The 20027-nt window shown below is 35.6% G+C and overlaps 1 protein-coding gene across 5 annotated transcripts in view; it reads left to right on the forward strand.

Annotated features, from left to right (window-relative positions):
* Positions 1-168: 168 nt before the first annotated feature.
* The window catches only part of CFAP47 (cilia and flagella associated protein 47), a 275959-nt gene continuing 256100 nt past the window's right edge, over positions 169-20027 (forward strand). For 4 of the 5 annotated variants that reach the window (XR_001874104.1, XM_017811012.1, XM_017811014.1 and 1 more), the window contains exons 1-13: positions 169-340; positions 2614-2765; positions 5928-6043; positions 8088-8226; positions 10392-10620; positions 11355-11509; positions 12227-12360; positions 12974-13209; positions 13897-14089; positions 16511-16754; positions 17117-17269; positions 18761-18950; positions 19056-19152. Coding sequence is in view for 4 of the 5 variants with exons in the window: in XM_017811012.1 (XP_017666501.1) it covers positions 170-340; positions 2614-2765; positions 5928-6043; positions 8088-8226; positions 10392-10620; positions 11355-11509; positions 12227-12360; positions 12974-13209; positions 13897-14089; positions 16511-16754; positions 17117-17269; positions 18761-18950; positions 19056-19152 (2209 nt within the window). In the remaining variant the exon portion in view is untranslated. Of the gene's footprint in view, positions 341-2613; positions 2766-5783; positions 5883-5927; positions 6044-8087; positions 8227-10391; positions 10621-11354; positions 11510-12226; positions 12361-12973; positions 13210-13896; positions 14090-16510; positions 16755-17116; positions 17270-18760; positions 18951-19055; positions 19153-20027 lie in introns of those variants that run through there. The other variant, XM_017811013.1, reaches the window with a different exon arrangement.

Here is a 20027-nt window from a genome sequence, read left to right on the forward strand (position 1 = left end):
GAACTGAACTGAACTGGGCTGGGCTGGGCTGGGCTGGGCTGGGCTGGGCCGAGCAGGTGGCCCCACCCCTACCCAGCTTCTCCTCTTTCGATTGGTGGATTTAGGCCGCGCCGCTATTTTCCACCCAATCAGCGCCGTGCGTCCGTTGCTAGGCGCCCGTCTGCCGGCCATGGCGGCCATGGCGGGCGGGTGTCGGGAGCAGTGCGGGGTTCGCATCGCCCCGGCCGAGCTGCGCTTCAGGGACGCGGTCCCGGGCCGCCGCTACCGCGCCGCGCTCACCGTCCAGAACCTGCGGGTCGAGAGCTGCCGGCTGCAGCTGCTGCCGCCGCACCGGCCCCAGGTGAGGGGCGGCTGGGGGTGCCCCGCGACCGCCTGTCTGCGAACAGCGGTCCCGTTTGGGCAGCGCCTCGCCCCGCTCCAGCCTGCGGGAGCGGCGCCCGGACGAAAGGAATTCCCATCTTCCCGGTCCTTTACTCTCCCGAGGCTGCGGGCGAGAGCTTCCTTTTTTGGAGACAGCTTCCTTGTTTGTTACATCCATAGTTTCAATGGAAGTACACAGGCTTTTCTTGTCTTACTATATCAGCCATTAGCAGGTGGACTCGATGATCTTGGAGGTCTTTTCCAACCTTAGTGATTCTATGATCAAGTGCATCGTTGGTACCAAACCCTGCTTCGCCTTCCTGGTTGGCTTTGCACTGTCCAGAATTTGTCCCACAAGAAGGCCATGAGATCCTCATCATTTCAGGGAACATTCTGTAGAAATGGGTCATTTTGCTATGGTGTGAACAACAAATCAGTGAAATGATAGCTCTGTTACGTTATTTCTGGGTTGTATTCTAAAGGTTTTTTTTGACTACAGTAGTCCCTTTGTGGTGCTTGCTGGGAGCTTTCTCAGAAAAGAGTTTTGCAATCCTTTCTCATGATATTATGATTCCTCTTAATAGCATCTGATTAATTCTTGAAAAATCACTGCATAACCAAACATTTTAAAAGCAAATGCGTCTTTACAATTCTAACCAGCTTAGCCCTTGACTTGTAGCCTGTGTGTGCCCAGCAAAACCCAGCTGTCGTTAGTAGATTATTGCTTGTTAATTATGTCAAAATTAGGATCAAAGGGTTGGGTTGAACTGGCATCAGGGGTTGAACAGAAACTGATGTTGCTTTGTGTTCACAGCTTGAGCTATGAATAATTCTAGGGTGGTAATCAATATGATTGTCAGACAACTGAAGTACCTTGGATAATTTCACAACCTGAGTAGTCGGCTTTTCGAGGGAAAAAGCGGCAGCTTGATTTTTATTACAGTGTAGCTGAAGACTTTTGGCATGAGCTGGAAACTGTTGAGAGTGCTTGATTTGGTAGGGCTGTGCTTATTCTGTTTTGTTAGTTTTCATTAGCCTTATCAATTTTTCATGTGCTGCAGAAGTGGAAAGGCAAAGTCAGTTTTAGAAAAGGTTACTCAATCATAGCTTAAGAGTTTCTACCTCTGTGATTAACTCATGCCTTTTGCTGCGTATTTTAATTCTTTTGTACATGAGAGGACCAATATGACAGCTGGGGGACAAGATGCCACTTCCCATGCTCAGTTCCAGAAAGGTCTGTTGTGTTGCCCTTTCTCATTCCCAGACCTTTTGCTGCTGTCTGTAATTACAAGGCTCTGAAGTGTATGACTCATCTGAAAAATTTTGAGGCATTCATAGCGTGCAAGAACTGAAAAATAACCTTCCTTGAGCTGTCATAGTGCATAGCCAAAAAATGTCTTTCAAGGAATTTAGCTCACAAAGCATTTTCCATAGGCTTCATTGGAAGTTCCTAATACAGTATATTAATTTCCCTCATATAGAATGAATATCCTTGAGTGTTTAATTCTCTTTAGAGATAGATTTTACACACCTCAAAATTAAAACTTGGCTACTCTTTCCAAATCAAGCCCATAATCAGGAGGTACATTACATAGCAAATTTCCTTTAGCTGAGTATTTATCCTGCTAGGAGAATTCTAAAGGAATAGAGGGAGGTGCTCAGACAACAGAATCAAGAAATAGTAAATTATGTTTGAATATTTCAAACATAAATTAGAACAGAAAACTTAGAGAGAGGAAAGGGTGCTTTCTGTCAGCTGCTTCTGGTTTTTTCCCTTTCATTTGACCCCCTAAATTAGAAGTGCCATGAACTTTTCAAGCAGATTTCAATGTACAGTGACACTTTCTGTTCATGTAAGCTGGATGTCGGTCAGACCTAGAGAAAGCTCTTACCCTGTCCCCTTTTGTTGCTGATTTGAACTGAGACCTAATCCTTGTTATTTTCTCAAGTGCTAAAAATATTCTTCACTGAGTAATAGCTGACTTAATTTTGTGTTGCTTCAGGTTTATTGCAGCAGTAAGAAAAGCTGGAGCTCTCTTGGAAAAACTAGAAAATTTTGCTAATTCATTTTGTCTTTTACTTAAAGAACTCTGGACTTCAATAAATAGGGAGATAAAATTATAACCCCCTGCATATTTTAAAGTTCATTGTAAATTTTAAATCAATCTGTGTCTTCTGAAAATGAACCACATGTATATCGTTCTTAATGTGGAATGCGTTACAATTAAAAAAATATGTTTTTTTGATTTGCAGTTTAAATTAATTGTGGAAAATCCAGAAAAGCCCATTGCATCTGGACTTCAGCTTAAAGCTTTTGTGGAATATTATCCCGACCGTGTAGAAGACCTTCAAGATAAACTGATTCTTTTAATAGATGACGACGTAGTTGATATCCCTCTGCTTGGGTATGGTGTTCAACAGTTCATGTGCTGCTGTTAGTATTTGCAGTTTAGTCTTGTGCAAAGTTTATTTGCAGTTTAATCTCGTGGAAAGTTTACTTATACGTGTCACATATGGCTTTGTAATTAGTCTGTCAATTGGATGGAAAACAAGTAGTAAGTTTCCTACAAAAGTAAGAATATTTTTTTTCCAAAGAAGCACATGGGTAAGAAGTTCATTGGGGTGATGTCCCTCTAAGATCATAGACAGTCTGGATTTTTGGTTTTGCTATATTCTACCTTGGTTGTGATAATGTAGATAATCTTTAATTCTGTATGGTTAGACAAGTTAACACCTACTCTTGATGCCTTCCTTTCTTCATGAACCATTTATATAAAAGATTTTACAGTAAATTGTTCACAGTTACAAAACTGGATTATAGTGAAACATGTGTTGCCTGATTCTAGAAATAGGGTGCATGTTTTAGAACAACATCACAAGTTCAAGGATCACTTTCATCAATCCACGTGTGATTGTATGTGCTTATCTGTGTGTGTCTATATGGATAGATCTCTTATATCTTGTATAAACATAGACTGATTGGAAAAAGTAAGCTTCTAAATATAGTTTATCAGGCTTAGACTCAGTGGTTATCTGAGGATGAGGGGGAATTGCTCTGGAGCACCTTTCTCTCCTTTGTCTCTTAAGAAAAATGAAGACAACAAACTTCTGCTTACAGGTCAAGCTTTTAGATGCCTGAACTGGGACAGGTGAATCTCACAGACTACTGCAAATCATCATTTTTGTGAAGATCTTAATGTTACAAATTACATGTACAGACAGAAATGAATTTCCATGTGGAGATTAATCAGTATATGAGTTGTATATATAAGAATCAAGCAATTCCAGAAGCATCTCATGCTAGCCTGAAATGTGTAAAGCTCTGCCTTCAGATAAGAAATACTTCTACATTGTGTTTACCTCTTATGATCTTTTTCACTGATTTGCTTTCCCTTGTTTCATCTTAAAAGCTGTGGGATTTTTTTATGTTAATGTCATGCTATTGCTAATATAGGACAGAAATAGTCAAGTATGACATGGGGTTTTCAAGCTACTATAAATTTTGTCTCTTCTTAGCAAAAGACTGTCTACTGTTGGAAGAGTTGCAAGTAACAATTTCAATTAGTTGTTTTTTTCCTGTGGTGTTTGTAAGTTCTATTTCTCTTAGAACACACTGTTAAACATGCTATTATAGCTTTCTTTAATTAACTTCAGAGAAATCTAAACAGCCTGAAAGGTTTTTCTTTGTCTGAAAGACAGGGATGACTTTTCATAAGGTAATACTGAACCTAGTAATTCGATATGATCATTTTGGTGTTAAAACTGTCTCTAGATAAGTTCTCCCAACATATATTTTCCTAGAATAAAAAAAGTTATTAGTCAGCAGTTTTAATTTAAATAGTTTAATTTTTAGGTTTTGGGGGTTTTTATTTTTAATTTTTTGAAAATTTTATTAGAGTACTATTGTGAAGATAAGACCACTTAGGATGCTAACGCTACTGGTGACTCCTTTCTTGCAAAAGAAAGGACTTGCAATAGATTAGTATTTGAAGTCTTCACGTTTAACTGGCTTTTGTGGGGAAAAAGTTTACAGGCTCTTATTGTTGTGTTTTTTTTTTTTTTTTTTTTTTTTTTGTGTGTGTGTGTGTTTGAAAAAGGCCAATATACTTTGATTTTATTTTTATCGGTGTTTTCCCAAATGTATTTTGTGTCATGCAAATGTAGTAAATTCCATCTTCATGAAAAAGCCCCAAACCAAAACACAACCAGCAAACCAAACAAATAAACCTCACCCTGTATTAGAAAACAAACACCAAACCCTTTACTTCGACTGTTTCCCTTTTGCACAGGTCTGTATCTATTAGAAAATCATATTGCAGTTAGAATTTAAGCTTATTCCTGTCTATTTGAGAAGTTAGATCATTGGATCTTGAGAGGAGAAATATTTCTGTTCTGTTTTTTCAGTGAAGCTTATTGGAAGAATGTCTGGATACTTGGAATGTGAAATTTTAACAATTGATTTGAATGCACTCTAATCTTAACAGCTGATTCTTTTTTTTTTCTGGGTTTTGTTGTTTTTGGTTTTTTTTTCCCCACATCCTGCTGGATTAAACCATCTCTTTCAAGAATTTACTAATTTACTCTTTTTGCTTTACAATAAATTATTAAAGAGAATTAAAAACAGTGTTTTAAAATTCTTGAGAGCAAATTCTTTTGGGGCATTTCTTGATTCAATTTTTTTTCCTCACTCCCTTCCTTCCCCTTCCCCTCCCCTTTATGTACTGGAGTGTCTGGGCAGGATCTGCCTCCCTTGACCAACCATATTTTTCTTCCTTCTCCATTTAGTTTTCTGTGCTGCATGTAATGCAGATCATGAGATGTAATTGTTCCTGCATGTTTATATTTGTGGTTAAGAGGAGATAGACTGCTGTGCTGATATAAAATTCCAATTGATTTGAAACAGTTTTATGTGAGACCAGAGGTGCGATTATATTAAAAATTGGGGTGTTTAAAATACAAGTTTTTTTGAAGCGAGAATGATCTATTCATTTTGTGCAAACTACCCAACATAAGGATATCATCATGCTGAATGAGGCTATTAAATAAATAATAGAAATAGCTTGTGGCTTTTGTCATTACCCACTTCTGTCTGTTGTAATAGATTTTGTTGAAGTCACATAAAATATGCATCAAACACAAAGGATGTAAATGGGCACTGGCACGCCTGCTTTCTCTCTGCTTCTAGTTCAGGCAGCTGGTAATGAATTATGGTGAATGTTAACTTTGGTCTTGTTTTGTGATTCAATTAACTCCAGATAGTTTTATTTACAGTGCTATGATAAAGTATATAAATTAAATAGAAATATATACATTCCATTTTGACTAATTGTTTAAAGCTATATTGTTTTAAAGTTACAGTAGTTAGTCATTAAACAAGTTGGTCGATAAATACCTCTCTTACATCTCCCCTGTGTATGCTGTAGTGCTGAAAGGAGTTGCAAGAACCTTGGTGGGAGAACTAGGACAAAAGGAAAACTCTCTTCCACTGGAGTGCTTGATCAAATTTCTCTAAAAATGCAAAGGTATTTTCAAGTTTTGGAAGATAAAACCGTGTCTTTTCTCTACAGATTTATTCCGTACTGTTGTCTGGAAATTGAGTCAGAAATTGATTTTGGTCAAGTGATTGCAAGCAATAAAGTAATTAGTAAAGAGATTAGTATTGCTAACCATGGATCATCTTCAGGTAAATATCCTGCATGCATTAAATTATACAAGTATTTTATTTTCTTGGAAAGTGTAATTTTATGCAAATTAACACTTCAGTGGCCAAGTAGAAATTAATTGGAGTTCTGGATTATGCAGATTACAAGTATTGTAGCTGAAGGTATTGTACATGACCCATTGCTTCTGTAGGCATTTCTATGCTTCCACTTAGAAAAGAAAAATTATTTTAGAACTTTTCAAATTTTAGGAGTTCTCTACTTTTGAGTCCCATCTTGAAAGATGCAAAAATGTTACTCATTTTCTTAGTATGCCCAAAATAAATAGCAGCAAATCATGTCTGCTCTTGCTTTGTTCTCTTTGTGCTTCTGTGATCCCCAGAGCTGTCTATTAAATAAACAACTACAAGCTCCCTGTGCTTTCAGAGCTCATGTCCTCTAGGATGGGAATTGAACTGTATTTGTTGCTAGAACATAATGAGGGGTCTTTTATCTTGCTGCCATAGCTTTTGAAATCATACAGCTTTTACAACATGCACATACTTCAACTTCTGCAAGGGGACCCTTCCAAGGAGAATAAAAAACATGGTCAATGGAGCATAAGAATGTTTATATGATCCAAATAACCTATTTGATTGCCTTTTCCACTGGACAAAGCTGCAAACACCTTTCTCCAGAAGAAGGGTGGCAACTGTTCTGAGTTTCAAACAAGAAATTTTAAACAGTTAATTATTTCTGTTCCTCACTTGTACAGTTGTTTGTTGTTTTACAAGCTGTCTCTATTTACATGAGGCCAAGGTTCTGTGAACATTTGTGTCCTAGATTTTCACAAGTTATTGTACCAAGAGAAAATACATGACTGCAGAAACAGAAAGATGGGTTGCAATAATAAGACAAAAATATCAAATTTCTGTCTAGTTAAAGCAGTTTTAAATTCTTTTTCCATAGAACAAAAGGAGAAAATGTTGTGGTTTTTTTTTTTCTAGCCAGTTCAACTTAGAGATGTAGTGTGTAGTTTGTATAATCAGCTCTTACTCATACATACTGACTTCTTATTTTGGGTAATTATGATTAGGTAAAGAAAATGAGAACCTACATTACCTATGTATCTACAACTAATTTATATGATATTAACTTTTTCATATCGTATAAGGAGCTGTTTCTAGTTATAAACTCTGCATGATACATGCTGGTTACATGATGAAGTTTTGTAGGATTGGACAGAGACAAAATTAGAATGAAGGTGGTGGTTAGCAAGAAAGTGTATTGAGAGCAGACAAAGAGCTGCTGAACCCGTGTTTCTGTAGGCTCTGTAAATCATAATACAGCAGGCCACAATAGCAGGGAGCATGTAAAATGTATGAGCAAGAAGTGCTTTGTGCTGGCCTGAGACTCAAGGATTGCATTTCACGTGTCATCCCATGCACGAAACAATTCCTGCTCCTGATCTTATATCAGAGATTATCTTTTATCTGAGGTCAAACAGTGCATTTTTCCTACAAAATTTGAAACAATTTCTTTGTGTCTGTAATATAATGACAGATAATTAGTGCTATTGGTTAAATACACATTTAAGATTTTTTTCACAATCTAAAAAATATTTTTATAAACTAGAAACATTCACTGTTCTTTTCTGCAATAACTTGTGTTATGCACATACCAAATCATAAAAGCTGTTGTCACCTGCAATATACACTTAACTTTCTGGCTACTGTAGCTGCCTAGAGCTGTGTATAAAATAGCCTGTGACTTACAAAATGGTACTTACAGCTGCTTTATGATATAGTCACTTTTGTTTGGAATGTGAGTACCTTCTCTGTTACAGTCTCAGCTTGCAAAGTGGCATTGGACATATGTGTAGTATTTAAAAAAGCCTGGAAAAATTGTCTACTCTCTGTTACAAATAGCTTTTAAAAAGCTGAACTCCGTGTTTCCTGTTTCCTTAGGAAAATGTATTGCTTGTGAATAGCTGCATTATGTGAGGTGTAGTTTCAAGTGTTTAATAGAAGAATATAAATCTACAACTTTATATTGTATAGCATTCTGTTTATTACTCTGTTTTTTTAGGTATATTTGAAATATCATATGATGGGGTTGTCTTGGCTAGCATATCACCTGCCAGTGGACTGGTAAAGCCCAAATCTAAAAGGACAATTCAAGTGGATATCTGCACAGATGTACCCAGAGTCATCAAAGAAGTGATGAAGTGAGTGTATGACTGAAGAAGTCCAGCTCTACAAATTCCATTTTTGCCTGTTATTAATTCTAATCTTAATTATGAAATTTTATCTAAAAAAGTTAAAAGTTCCTAAGTGTCAGTTGCTGTCTTTCAAACTTATTTTTATTAAATTAATTTGATGATTATATTATCTCCACGGAACAGTGATGCATAAGTTGTGTACCAGCCTGTGTTAATAAAGGTCTCTCATAAATCATAATGATATGGGATGTTTGCACATCTCTCAAAATAAAACTAACCAAGGTCTTTGGTATCTTTCACCTTTCTGCACATCCTGTGTTCCTTACTCTTCTTACCTTCTGCTACTTCTACTTTTCTTTTAGCTCTACGTGTTTCAGGACTCTCAGAAACGTTATTGTGTCTTTTGGTGTATCTTATTTTCAATGGAGAGAGAATGAATTTGCAACCACTAACTCTTTTAAGAGTAGATTATTTTTAAATGGGTACTTTATAGAATCACAGAATGGTTTGGGCTGGAAAGTTCTCTCGTTCCACCCCCTGCCATGGGCAGGGACACTTTGCAGAGGTTGCTCAGAGTCCCATCCAGCCTGGGCTTGAACACTTCCAGAGATGGGGCATCCACAGCTTCTCTGGGCAATCTGTGAGTAGGGTGTGGTTGTGGTTGTTTCTTTGTGGGGTTTTTGTTTGTTTGCTCATTATTTTTGTGATTTGGGTTGGTTTTTTTTTGGGGGGGTATCTAGGATGTATCTGTAGAAGTTTCCTCTTTTGTTTTGAATTATTAAAATAGACTTAAAGTTCAGTTCTTCCTATTCTTGTTTTTGGCAGCCTGTTGGAAAACGAAATGAAAGTACAGGAAAAAAATTCTATTACAATGACAGGGAAGATGTTATCTGTGCTATTGCTTCATAGTCATAACCCCTTCATATGTTTTTTTCTTTGGCTACTAAGTTGCAACTTTTTAGTTGCTAAGTGTCCTGCTTTCTGCCTTTCTTTTGCTGTCCAGGCTGCCTCCACTATTTTCTTCACCCCATCTTGGTTAAATGGCTACTGTCTCCTGCAGATTTCATCCTTCACCCATTTCCTGCCTTAGATTCTACGTAATTCTGTCAGTGAATTTGGCGTTTCTTATTAGTTATTATTATATTCTCTAGACTACATGAAATAATATGTTTTGTTGTCAAGCTTTGCACAAATATGTGTATACAGGTCTGTATGTATGTGGTTAAACAAACAGGGTGTTATTTAAAGTCTTGCAATGGGTATTTGACAGGAATCTGACTTGGAGAAATAGCACAGTTTTCATGAGAACATCTTGGTTATTTCCATTTACCATGCTCTCTAAACATTTTCCTTCTATGTGCAAGCAAAATTATTCTCAAAGGAATCTACTCTTATAGTTTTTTGAGATTTCTTTTATGTCTTGGAGTATCCTGTAATCATGCTTTAGAACTTGAAAGATGATTTGAGATCCTCTCCCAGATCCTATGTGTAGTTATATATGTGACTATTAAATAAAAAAACTTTTTTTTTAAGATTTTTTTTTTTAGCTCAGATGCTATTCAAAAGGGTAGTTGATTCTGTTAGAAAAATAAGGTATATTATTGCTTGATTTTGTTCATCAAGAACAAATACGCTTTGTTCCAATAGAATTCTAATAGCAAATATTTATACAATGTCTATGTGATCTTTTGGTAATTTGTGGCATCATCAAGATCAAGCATTCTGACAGTAACAGCAGCACTTCTTTTATGCTTATTCAGATGAACTTCTAGCTCCAGTTCCCTAAGAAAAAATTAAGTATATATGCTAAAATTGGTATCTAGATATACTGCTCTTATTTCTGAGAATCTTTATATCACCTGTGGACACTTCTGATTCTTTTCAGATGTCATTCCTATAATTTCAAACATTAAAAAAGGGAAAAAAATTAAGCTCCCCAAAACTTCACCATGTAATGAGTGATCTTTCCTGGCTGGTAGTACTCCTTTTAGATCACTGTTAAGTGCACGTTCCCTCCCTCTGCTTAGTTTATCTATGGAAAGCCAGTGATTTTAGTGCTCAGGTTTGGCTCATTTTTTTGCACAGGTTCTAGTATAAACCAAACTAACCAAACTGATTATTTCTAAGACTTTTGTACATTACCTGTTGCTGCTTGCTGCTCTCACTGACAGAGTGGAATTGGAAGGTCGTGGCTGCATTGAAGTGTTGGTCAAAGCTGTTGTGGTTGAACAAGTTCTTAAAGTTCTTGGAGCATCTTGTGGAAAAGTAGTGGAATGCATTAACTTTGGACCGGTTTACTTTGGGACTTCAAAGACTGAGCAAATATCTTTATACAATAAAAGTCCTGAGAATATGGACTGGGTAGCAGTACTGGAAGACAATGCCATTGGAGGAGAGATGGTAAGAAACTGCTTCGGGTTTTATTTTAGTTGAAAACTTGTTTTCATTTCTGCTTTTGCATTTTTTGTTTCTAAACATTCATTTTCTAATACTGTTTACTATGTCAACCTATATTCTGATCAATAGGCTTTCTGAAACTTCTGCCCAACCAACACATTTTTTACTGTAATTTAACCTTGGAATTGAGTTTTTCATTTTTTTCCATTTTACTATGTGACATTTTAACCTGAACAATGTTAACTACAGTCCCTGAGTAGGTTTGTTTAGTTTTTGGGGTGTTTTTTGTTTGTGTGTTTTTTTTTTTTTGATTGTTTTTTTTTGTTTGTTTTTTTTGTTGTTGTTGTTGTTGTTGTTTTTTTTGTTTGTTTTTGAGCAGTATTGCTTGAAATCCCACTGGTTTTCTTATTGTTTAATGAGAGTTATCAAAAAATATTTTGGTATTTTAGGATGTTAAGCAACCTGTGGTTTCAGCTGTTTTTCTCAGACAGTGAAATCATCTGAGTGAGCATCATGTTTAAAAAAGGGAATTCAAAACATTGGCATGAAACTGATGTTTAAAAATTGGTTAATTAGCCATGTGATGTGTAACTATGTCAATGCTATTTCTTATGTCATGTCTTTCTATTTGTTGTATGTGAAAATGTATGTGTGGGAAAAAAAACACAAAAGGGAAAGTGGAACAGGCTGAATATATTTCATATTTCAAAATATCTCATATTTTGATTATTTTTTAGGGGACAGATCTTCAGAGGAGTACAGATGCTGCTTTACAGGACTTAAGCCTGAAAAATAGAGATGCAGATGTTTCCACCTTGATCTTGTGCACTCCCAATCAAGGAACTTTGCTACCTTATGAGAAATCTTTGGTTACATTGTGCTTTAGTCCAGAGTGAGTGGTACAAAGTAGATAACCAAACACAATTTGATTGGTCTAAACTATTCTGTAATAGCTGTATTGGAGAAAATAATTTTAAGTCAATGTGTCCGCAAATTTTTTTCTCAATAACTTCTTATATATTTGTGTGTTAAAAGAAATTGCCTGGTGTGATACTACAAATAAGAAAGCAAAGTTTGAAGTGATTCTATGATTCTATGTTTTATAATACGTTAGGATATATTTGGACCAAGAATTGGTTAAGCTGTTTTTGTGAAAACAAGAATTTCATTAGACTTTGCCATTTATTAACAACAAAGAGAGTGAAACATTTTAGAAAGCTGTCATACCATTAACCCCCCCCCAACAAAATATAAAGGAGCATCTCTTCTTGAATGAGGAAAAGAAAATGCACTCTTGCCATTTTCCCTTACTTAAACTCTAAATATAAGTCATTATTCTGCGTGTAGTATTAGTTTATAAAACTGTTGCAGACTGGAAGAGATATCAAATGACTAGTAGTATAAGCACACAGATATTGATGAGCTTAAATTCATTACTATTTCCATTTTCTGAAAGGAAGAATAAAGATTATTTGTTTAAACTGTAGCTGACAGCAAAGAAGCCAGACTGGATGATGAAAAATATCTTCTTTTTTTTTTTTTTTGTGGATTGGGGTTTGGAGGTTTGGTTTTTTCCCCACCATCTAATTAGAGATTGTGACTCTTACAGAAAATTTAAAGGAGACTGTGAAGTGAATGACTCATCACTGAAACAAGATTATGTCCTGTTTCTGAGATTTGAAACTGTTGGGAATAGAGGTGGTTATCTGCAGGCCCTCGATGATGGTGCCACATCAACCACAAGTATGTCATCAGAAATGTATAGTCACCATCAGAAATGTATATTTGGGTGATAAAACTGTATATCTTGATATATATTTTAAATTTTTTTTAAAAAAATTTTTCTTTAAAAAGTTTCTATTTTTAAAGTCAATCTGCTTCTGATATTGTTTATATCAATACAAATAAATTGAAGTAACTCACACCTTTAATGCTTTAGCACCAAAACCTCTTCAAACAGTGACTAGAAAGAAGGGAATCATGTATGTCATGAATACACCTGCTACTAGTGAGCACCTAGAACTTAATCATAAATGTAAATATTGGGAAGGCATTAAACCCCCCTCCAGCCATTTGCAAGTCACCAGCAGTTTTATAACACCAGTTTTGTGCATTTTCAAGTGCATAGTTGGTCATCCTCAACTTCCTTAATGAGGGAATACATTATCTAACAGCCATTATAAATAAACATTGCTGTGTTATGTTTATAGAAAATTGCATTATAAATCCTATTTTTTTTTTTTTGCAGTATTATTTTGTTTTTGTGACCATACAACTACAACATGACTTGTCTGTTTGTAAGCTAATAGGTGTGTGAGGGGTTTTGTTTGTTTAATTTTGTGTTTGTCTAATGCAGGGAATCATCCTCATCATGTGGACTTAGCTTTGACAGGTTCTGGGCTTCCTGTGATGGTAACTTTTAATCCAGGACCAGAAATTAATTTTATGGACTGTTATTTGGGTGAGCAAACAGAACTTCTGTGCACACTGAAAAATGAATCCGACTCCCTTCCAGTGACATTCCGCTTCCGCAAGGCCGCTCACTTTAATATTTCTCCTGAAAAAGGAAAAATTAAAAAAAATTCTGCAAAGGTAACTGTCTCTTAGGTTATGGAGCTATGCAGATTATTTTACAGTGGCTAGCAGTGGAATTTCTTGTAGGCCAGAACAATTTCATTTCAGTAGCAATGACTTTAATACCCACCAAATAAATTTTCTTTTCATTTTGTAGGCTTTCTTAACATTTTTGCCAGTACTCCAGAAAGCAACAAATGTTAGTTTAAATTTGGAAAAATAATTGTAGCACTCAAGGAACTTTACAAATGTTTTTCCTATCTGTTATTGCTTTTTTTTTGTATTTTACTGATTTGAGAAGATTGCTTCATACTCATATTTTTCCACGATACTTTTAATTCCTTTCAGTAAATCACAAATATTCAAGTAAGATAACATTTCTTTTAATGGAAAAAGGTTTGCCAAATATGTATTAAATATGGAGACATTTATAATTTCCCAAACCAGTAACTCAGGGTACAAGATGTAACAATTTATCTCAAAAATGAGCAAATGTTGTGTTCTAATGTGTAGCATTTTTATATCACCTTATATTGCTAATTTTTGTATGTCTGTTGGCATATTCTGAAAGCCCAGTTTTGAACACCTGTCTTAGAGGTAAGTGTGGAGAGAAGGGACTCAATAACTCAATTATACAGGAATTACAAAAAATTTGACTCTTTGCTTTTCTGCCTCTTATATCTCAGAATGAGTTTTCTTTTCCAGGATGTGATGATTTCATTTTCTCCACGTCAAATAGGAACATTTAAGATGAAGCAAATTATTGATATCATTGGTACAGGAGTAGATAAAAATAACTTGCATGACTTGAAGACAATATCCTTTCATCAGTTATATTTGAGCTTGATTGGAGTGTGCAAAGCTAAACGAAAAAAAATTCTATTCACAGTTAATCCTGGTAAGATGTTAAAAACATTAGTGAAAAGTGATAAAATGTTTTAAAAGTACATTTTTAGCATTTTAAAAGAGGGGTTTTTTTCTATTTTTAGTTTGTTTATAAAAAATAAAAAGTCTTTGGGACTTCAAGGATGCTCAGTTGTGTGATGTGTACATGTAAGAGTATAAAATAATGGTTAAAATAATGGTACCCTTCTCCCCCCCATTTTATCAAAAATTAAACTATTAAAGCATAAATTTTCATCATATGATTATTTAAATGTTATAAATCAGAAAACAAAAGCTTCGGGTTTTGGAAGTGATACCATTAAACAGTGTTAATATGTTTCAGTAGTAAATTGGGAGATATGTCAAGCACAGAAAGATGGTAGGAAAGATAACAGGATATTTAGTGATTAAAAGTTACTACTGCCAGATTAATTTGCCAGTTAATACATCCTGCTGCCTGTCCCATGTCCATTGGCTCTTTCCATCCTGTGAAGCCTGTGCCAGCATAAAGAATCTCTCAGGGTATGCAATAATTAGACTCTAAATTGTTCCTCGTGTTCCTAACATGTCCCAGGAACAAGTTAAAGTAGATTTGACTATGCCTGTCCCTGGATTTTAAAACCAGTGATGGGAAATGTAGCTTTCCTTGGCATCACATGTATGGTGGCATCTGCAGGTAGTACCAGTGAACTGGTGCATGTGGGGTGTGTGTGTGTAGATAAGGAGGGGAATTTGAATAACTTTTAACTGACTGCTGCCAGCTTGAAGATGTACTTGTTAATGAGAACTAGGAAGGCAATGCCTGTTTTTTTTCTATTGTGGGGAAGTAAAAACAAGAAGTTACTGGGAAGTCAGGATAAAATGAGGGGCAGCAGAGGGGCAGGTACCGATCTCTTCACTCTCGTGACCAGGGACAGGGCTCATGGAAATGGGATGAAACTGAGTCAGGGGAGGTTTAGGTTGGATATCAGGAAAAAATTTTTCACTCAGAGGGCGGTTGGGCACTAGAACAGCCACCCCAGGGAAATGGTTACAGCATCAAGCCTGACACAGTTCAGTAAGTGCTTGGGCAATACTTCTCAGGCATCTGAGAATCTGTTGGGATTCTTGGGTGTCCTGTGCAGGGCCAGCAGTTGGACTAGATGATCCTTGTGGGTCCCTTCCAACTCATCATATTTCCATGATTCCACAATTATTTGTACAAGTACCAGAATGGTTGATAAGCCATTCCTGCTACTTTCAGGAATGTATTTCAAGTCTATGGCTATCAGGATTTGAGAAGAAACTGAAGTTTGGCAGTTTCTAGGTTTTATTGTTGAAATCTGGGACTCCTTCAGTTTTTCTGCTTCAGAGACACAATTAAAAGAAGTGTTTTGGTTTTTTAATCAAAGATTTAATGTAGTATTCAAGTTTTTCAGGTTTTCTATATGCTCTTGTCTACCATTTGCTCTGTAAATGTCCCCATTCTGCTCCTGTCTGCAGATTCAAAAAGAGCTTATGAAGGATATTTACTCTTTAGGCTACTGATAGCTGTGTTTTGCTTTTAAGCCTCATTGAAGTGTGGAGGAAAAGTTTCTTTTTTTCAGATCCTTACGTAGATGGGTCTGTATCTCCCTGTTGTCTTCTCTCTGTCTCTGTGGATGAGTGTGTGTGATTGTGTCTCTGTATTCAGTTGAAGGCAGGGGAGAGACTAGAATGAAGCTTCTTGCAAACTGTGCCTCCCTGGGCAGTGAAAGTTGTAATCTCTCCTATGGTTTAGAGGATGGAAAGTAGCTTTTGATTTTTTTAGGGTTTTTTTTGATAGCCATTTTGGAGTAAAGTAAGGCTGAAGTAGGTAAAACAAAAATATTTAATGATCAATTTTTTTTTTGGAAGTGAGGGAGGAAAGGGCAGTTGAAGTATGGATTTATTTATTCATAGGGTTGTTTTAAATGTATGTATTTAAGGAGAGGTGAGCAAAGCCATGGCCTAGTTTCTGCTGTAATTTTTCTCTTTGACATTAATATATATGTGCTTTTATAAAATTAGAGTGAAAAATATCTGAGCTGTCTTTTTAGTTGTGATAGCTTGGGAGTTCTTTGTCAAAAATCATGCCTGTGTTTGCAGCCCCTAAGAAAAGCTTTAGGACACCATGAACAGGATTGTGAGGGAGGCAGCTCTGAGTGCTGATCATGTGCCTGTGCAAGACAAAGTGTCACAGCTGGACAGGGCAGTGCTTTGAGCTCTGATATTTGTTTATGTGATCAAGGCCAAGGGAGGCAGTGAGCTGTTGGTATGATGTGAATGCCTTCTTGCCTCTGAGGAAAACACATTGGGATGGGTGACTAATTGTTGCACTTCTGGGTGGACCAGTGCAAATCAGAAATATTTTCTAATACTTTGAATTTTGCTTTAAAAATATTAGTTTAAGTTCACATTTTATTTGAATTTTAAGGTTTAACACCAGTGATTTCTAATGCAACTGGACAGTTTGTAGTTGATGGCACAGAAGAGTGCACTGATGCAGCACGTGGGGCAATACAGTGCACTGATGCACCACCTGTGGCAATGCTTAAATCAAACCAAACACGAATTCACACCCACCGGATAAACAGGAATTGTAAGGATGATGCACTTATAGCTTTCCCTAATGATCGTGCAACCAGTGTTAGGCCTGGTGAATGGGATAAAAAGTACAGGTAAAAATTATGTGAACCTAATATTTAAACCTACACATTTATATATATAGCATGTAGTAGATCAAGATTTGTTACTCGCTGGGGTTTTTTTGCACTGAAAGTTCTTTAAAATTCATTGCATTTATGAGTCTCTTGCACATAAATTTCTTAAGTTACTTTTCTTACATGAAATGTAGCTATTACAGTTGCACTATTTTATTTTTACGGTTGCCTGTACAAGGTCAAATATTAATAATCAGCTGTGATAAAAAGAATGTTTGCAATGAAATATATATCTATCGAGATCAATATGTTTTCTTTCTAACAAGACCCAGAATCATTTTACACACGTAGTGAAACTACAATTCTCTTTAAATATTTAGGACTATTTTCACAAAGACTGAGAGATATAATTTCATAGATCCAGAATTTGCTTACACTGACTCTGAACGACAGTCAATAGAAGCACATAAGAAATACTATGGTGACTTCATTTCCAGTTTAAGGCAACGTCGTTTAGAGAAAGATGCTGCCAGGTGAGACTTTTTTTAAAGGATAAATGAGTACTTTGGGTTCACATGCAAATGATGTCTGTATATGTGCAGAATTAACTCAGTGGCACCAATCATATCCCTAAATTTGTCCCATGCTGAAATTCTTGTGCTCTTGGGACCTTCATTTATAGTGCATTCAAAACCTAGTTTTGTTCATTTAGGCATGTAGAGATAATTTCCTGGGTGAAATGGAGGGATAGAGGCATGGCACTTGAAATTGAACTTAAAATAAATAAACATGACAAATTTTAAGAAGAGTTGGTTATGGTTGATAGAAAGAAAATCTTAACATTGATTGTTTTGAATTCCTTCTTTTTATATTATAAATATGTATTTCCAACTAGGATGTCTAACTCACCCTGAGTGATAGATATAGTATGTAAATTATTATATATTCTGTGGAATGAAGCAGATACAATCCTCCAATCTTACTGGCCATCTAGCCTTACCTTAGAGTAAATTCTCACTTTATGAATTTGTATATTTAACTGGTATGCTGGGGAGCAAAATCATGGAAAAGCAGCACTGACAGCTCTGCTACTTTTACAAAGTTTTATTTAAAAGAAGAAAAACCTGTAAATCCTCTAAAGCAAGATAAATAATCCTTTGAGACTGTTAAGTTGGTAAGGTCCATTATTGAAAAATTTGTAGTGCCAGTAGATTATTCTTGTAATCTCAATTTACCTTGCTCTGTGTATACATGATTCAGACAAGGCCTGCAGAGCTGGATTTATTTTATTTTTCTGCATGCAGGTGATGTATGGTGTTTTTGAAAGGAACTAGTGTTGTGTAGTGTGTGACCTGTTGTTTATATGACCATTAACACATATATTCAAGGTATACTACATGAGGAGCAAGAACAGAAAGGAAAATTTAAAAGTTATCAGATACATTTTAGTTCTACTATTAAATATAGTAATAATTTTCTTGATACAAAAGTAGGAATATTTGATAAAAACCATCTATGTAAGATCTCTAGACATTTCAAGTCTTTTAGTTGTAGGTTAAATTGATTTATTGGAATTGAACTTTGACCAAAAATGTAATTGCTGTGAAAATTACGCTATAATTGGTCCAGTTTAGAGATACACCATTAAAAGATGCTTTGTCATCTTGGCAGTTGCTAACTTTTAAGTGCTTGATTTTACAACTTAATTGCTCTTTAAGAGATATTTTAGGCATTATCTCATTTGTATTTTTCTAGCCATAACATGTTCAACCTATTTAACAAAGCAGTTGGCACAAATGCGCAACATTTGTGCAAGGACATAAATGTTAGTCTTTGTCTAAACAAAAGAAAAAAAAAGAATTTTCAAGGTATTCTCTATACTTGAAAGTTTTTTAAATAATGGAATATTCTTACTTAAAGTATTATTTGTTTTGTTTAAAAATATTAAATTATTTAATGTGTAGATCATAGAATACTCAAACTTTTAGATTTCCATATTCCTTTTTTTTCCCCCTTCCCTGTAGGCAGTTTGATATGTATAATGATCCTGTAAGCATAGGAATCAAACCAGGTGAAGGGCTTAAGTCACCAAACATCTCAATCACAGATTTTCCCATGGAGAAGCTACGGTTGAAAAAACCTCCTTTAAATGATGATTGCCTACTAACTAGTCGAAAATTGGCAACAATTACATCCACACCTACAAATAAAGAAGTAAGTTAAATGCTTGAGTAGCAATGTGAGCATAAGGTGTTTACCATGTTAAAAAAGCATGAGAATTTTGATCCTGCTCTGAGAGGTGTCTTGTGCTTATCACAGACTTGGAGTTGGCTTAGTCCTGTGCCATCTTCTGCCCAGGAGAAGGAAGATTGTAGTCTAACTTTGACACACAAGCAGCTTCATCAAATATTCATTGGTAAGATTTTTAATTTGGTTGCTAAATGCATGTAGTTCTTAAAAAAGCAGTTATTTATGGTAACACAATTTACGATTATAATTGTTCACCCTAAGTAGAAAATAGTTTAATTTGGTGGTAGCTTGATGTCTACAGTAATGTTTAACTAAAGCTTTGTGCTTCTCAGAAAATACTGAAATATGATTAGATATGAACACGTAGAAGAAGAGTTTTCTTTGAAGACTGCTCATACCACAAGCCATTACAGAGAAATCCTCACAGCATAATATGAGGGTTGTTCTCATCCTTATGCCTTGTTATTGGATAGTATCTGGACCAGCACTAATATCAACAAGATTCATGGCAGTGCTCAGAATGTTTCTGGGAATTAACAGTGAACACTGATACCCCCTAAAAGTAAAACTTCTTCAGGATCCTCCTTCAAAATAATTTCAGCAGAGTGCTCTGCGATGGGGAGTAATTCCTTGTAAAGCCTGTGAGGGACTCATCTATTAACATTTGGTACTACTATAGGTCTGTTTTAAGGTCAACTTTTCTTCAGTAAAATTATTTAACAACAAAATGAAATTTTTCAGTAATTTCTGGGCTTTTTATTTATTATTTTCAATCCAGATAGAACTTGCATAGATACTGATATACTTGGGGAAAGGTAGAGTAAGATAAACATAATAGAAAAAGTACTGAGAGTTTTGTAAGATGTTTGATTAGTGCCATGAGCACTGAAGTTTACAGACCAGTCTAAAAATTAGTGATAGCAGTAAGTTAAGTAGTGAAATAATTCTGTGACCATCAAATGACATGAATTATTAAAGCAAGTGGTCGCACATTAGGGAGCAAATCAATAGGTTAAGTATATAAACTGTCGTGAATTGCTG

Source organism: Lepidothrix coronata, unplaced genomic scaffold, assembly GCF_001604755.1.
Source record: "Lepidothrix coronata isolate B3197 unplaced genomic scaffold, Lepidothrix_coronata-1.0 Scaffold30, whole genome shotgun sequence".
NCBI lineage: Eukaryota > Metazoa > Chordata > Aves > Passeriformes > Pipridae > Lepidothrix > Lepidothrix coronata.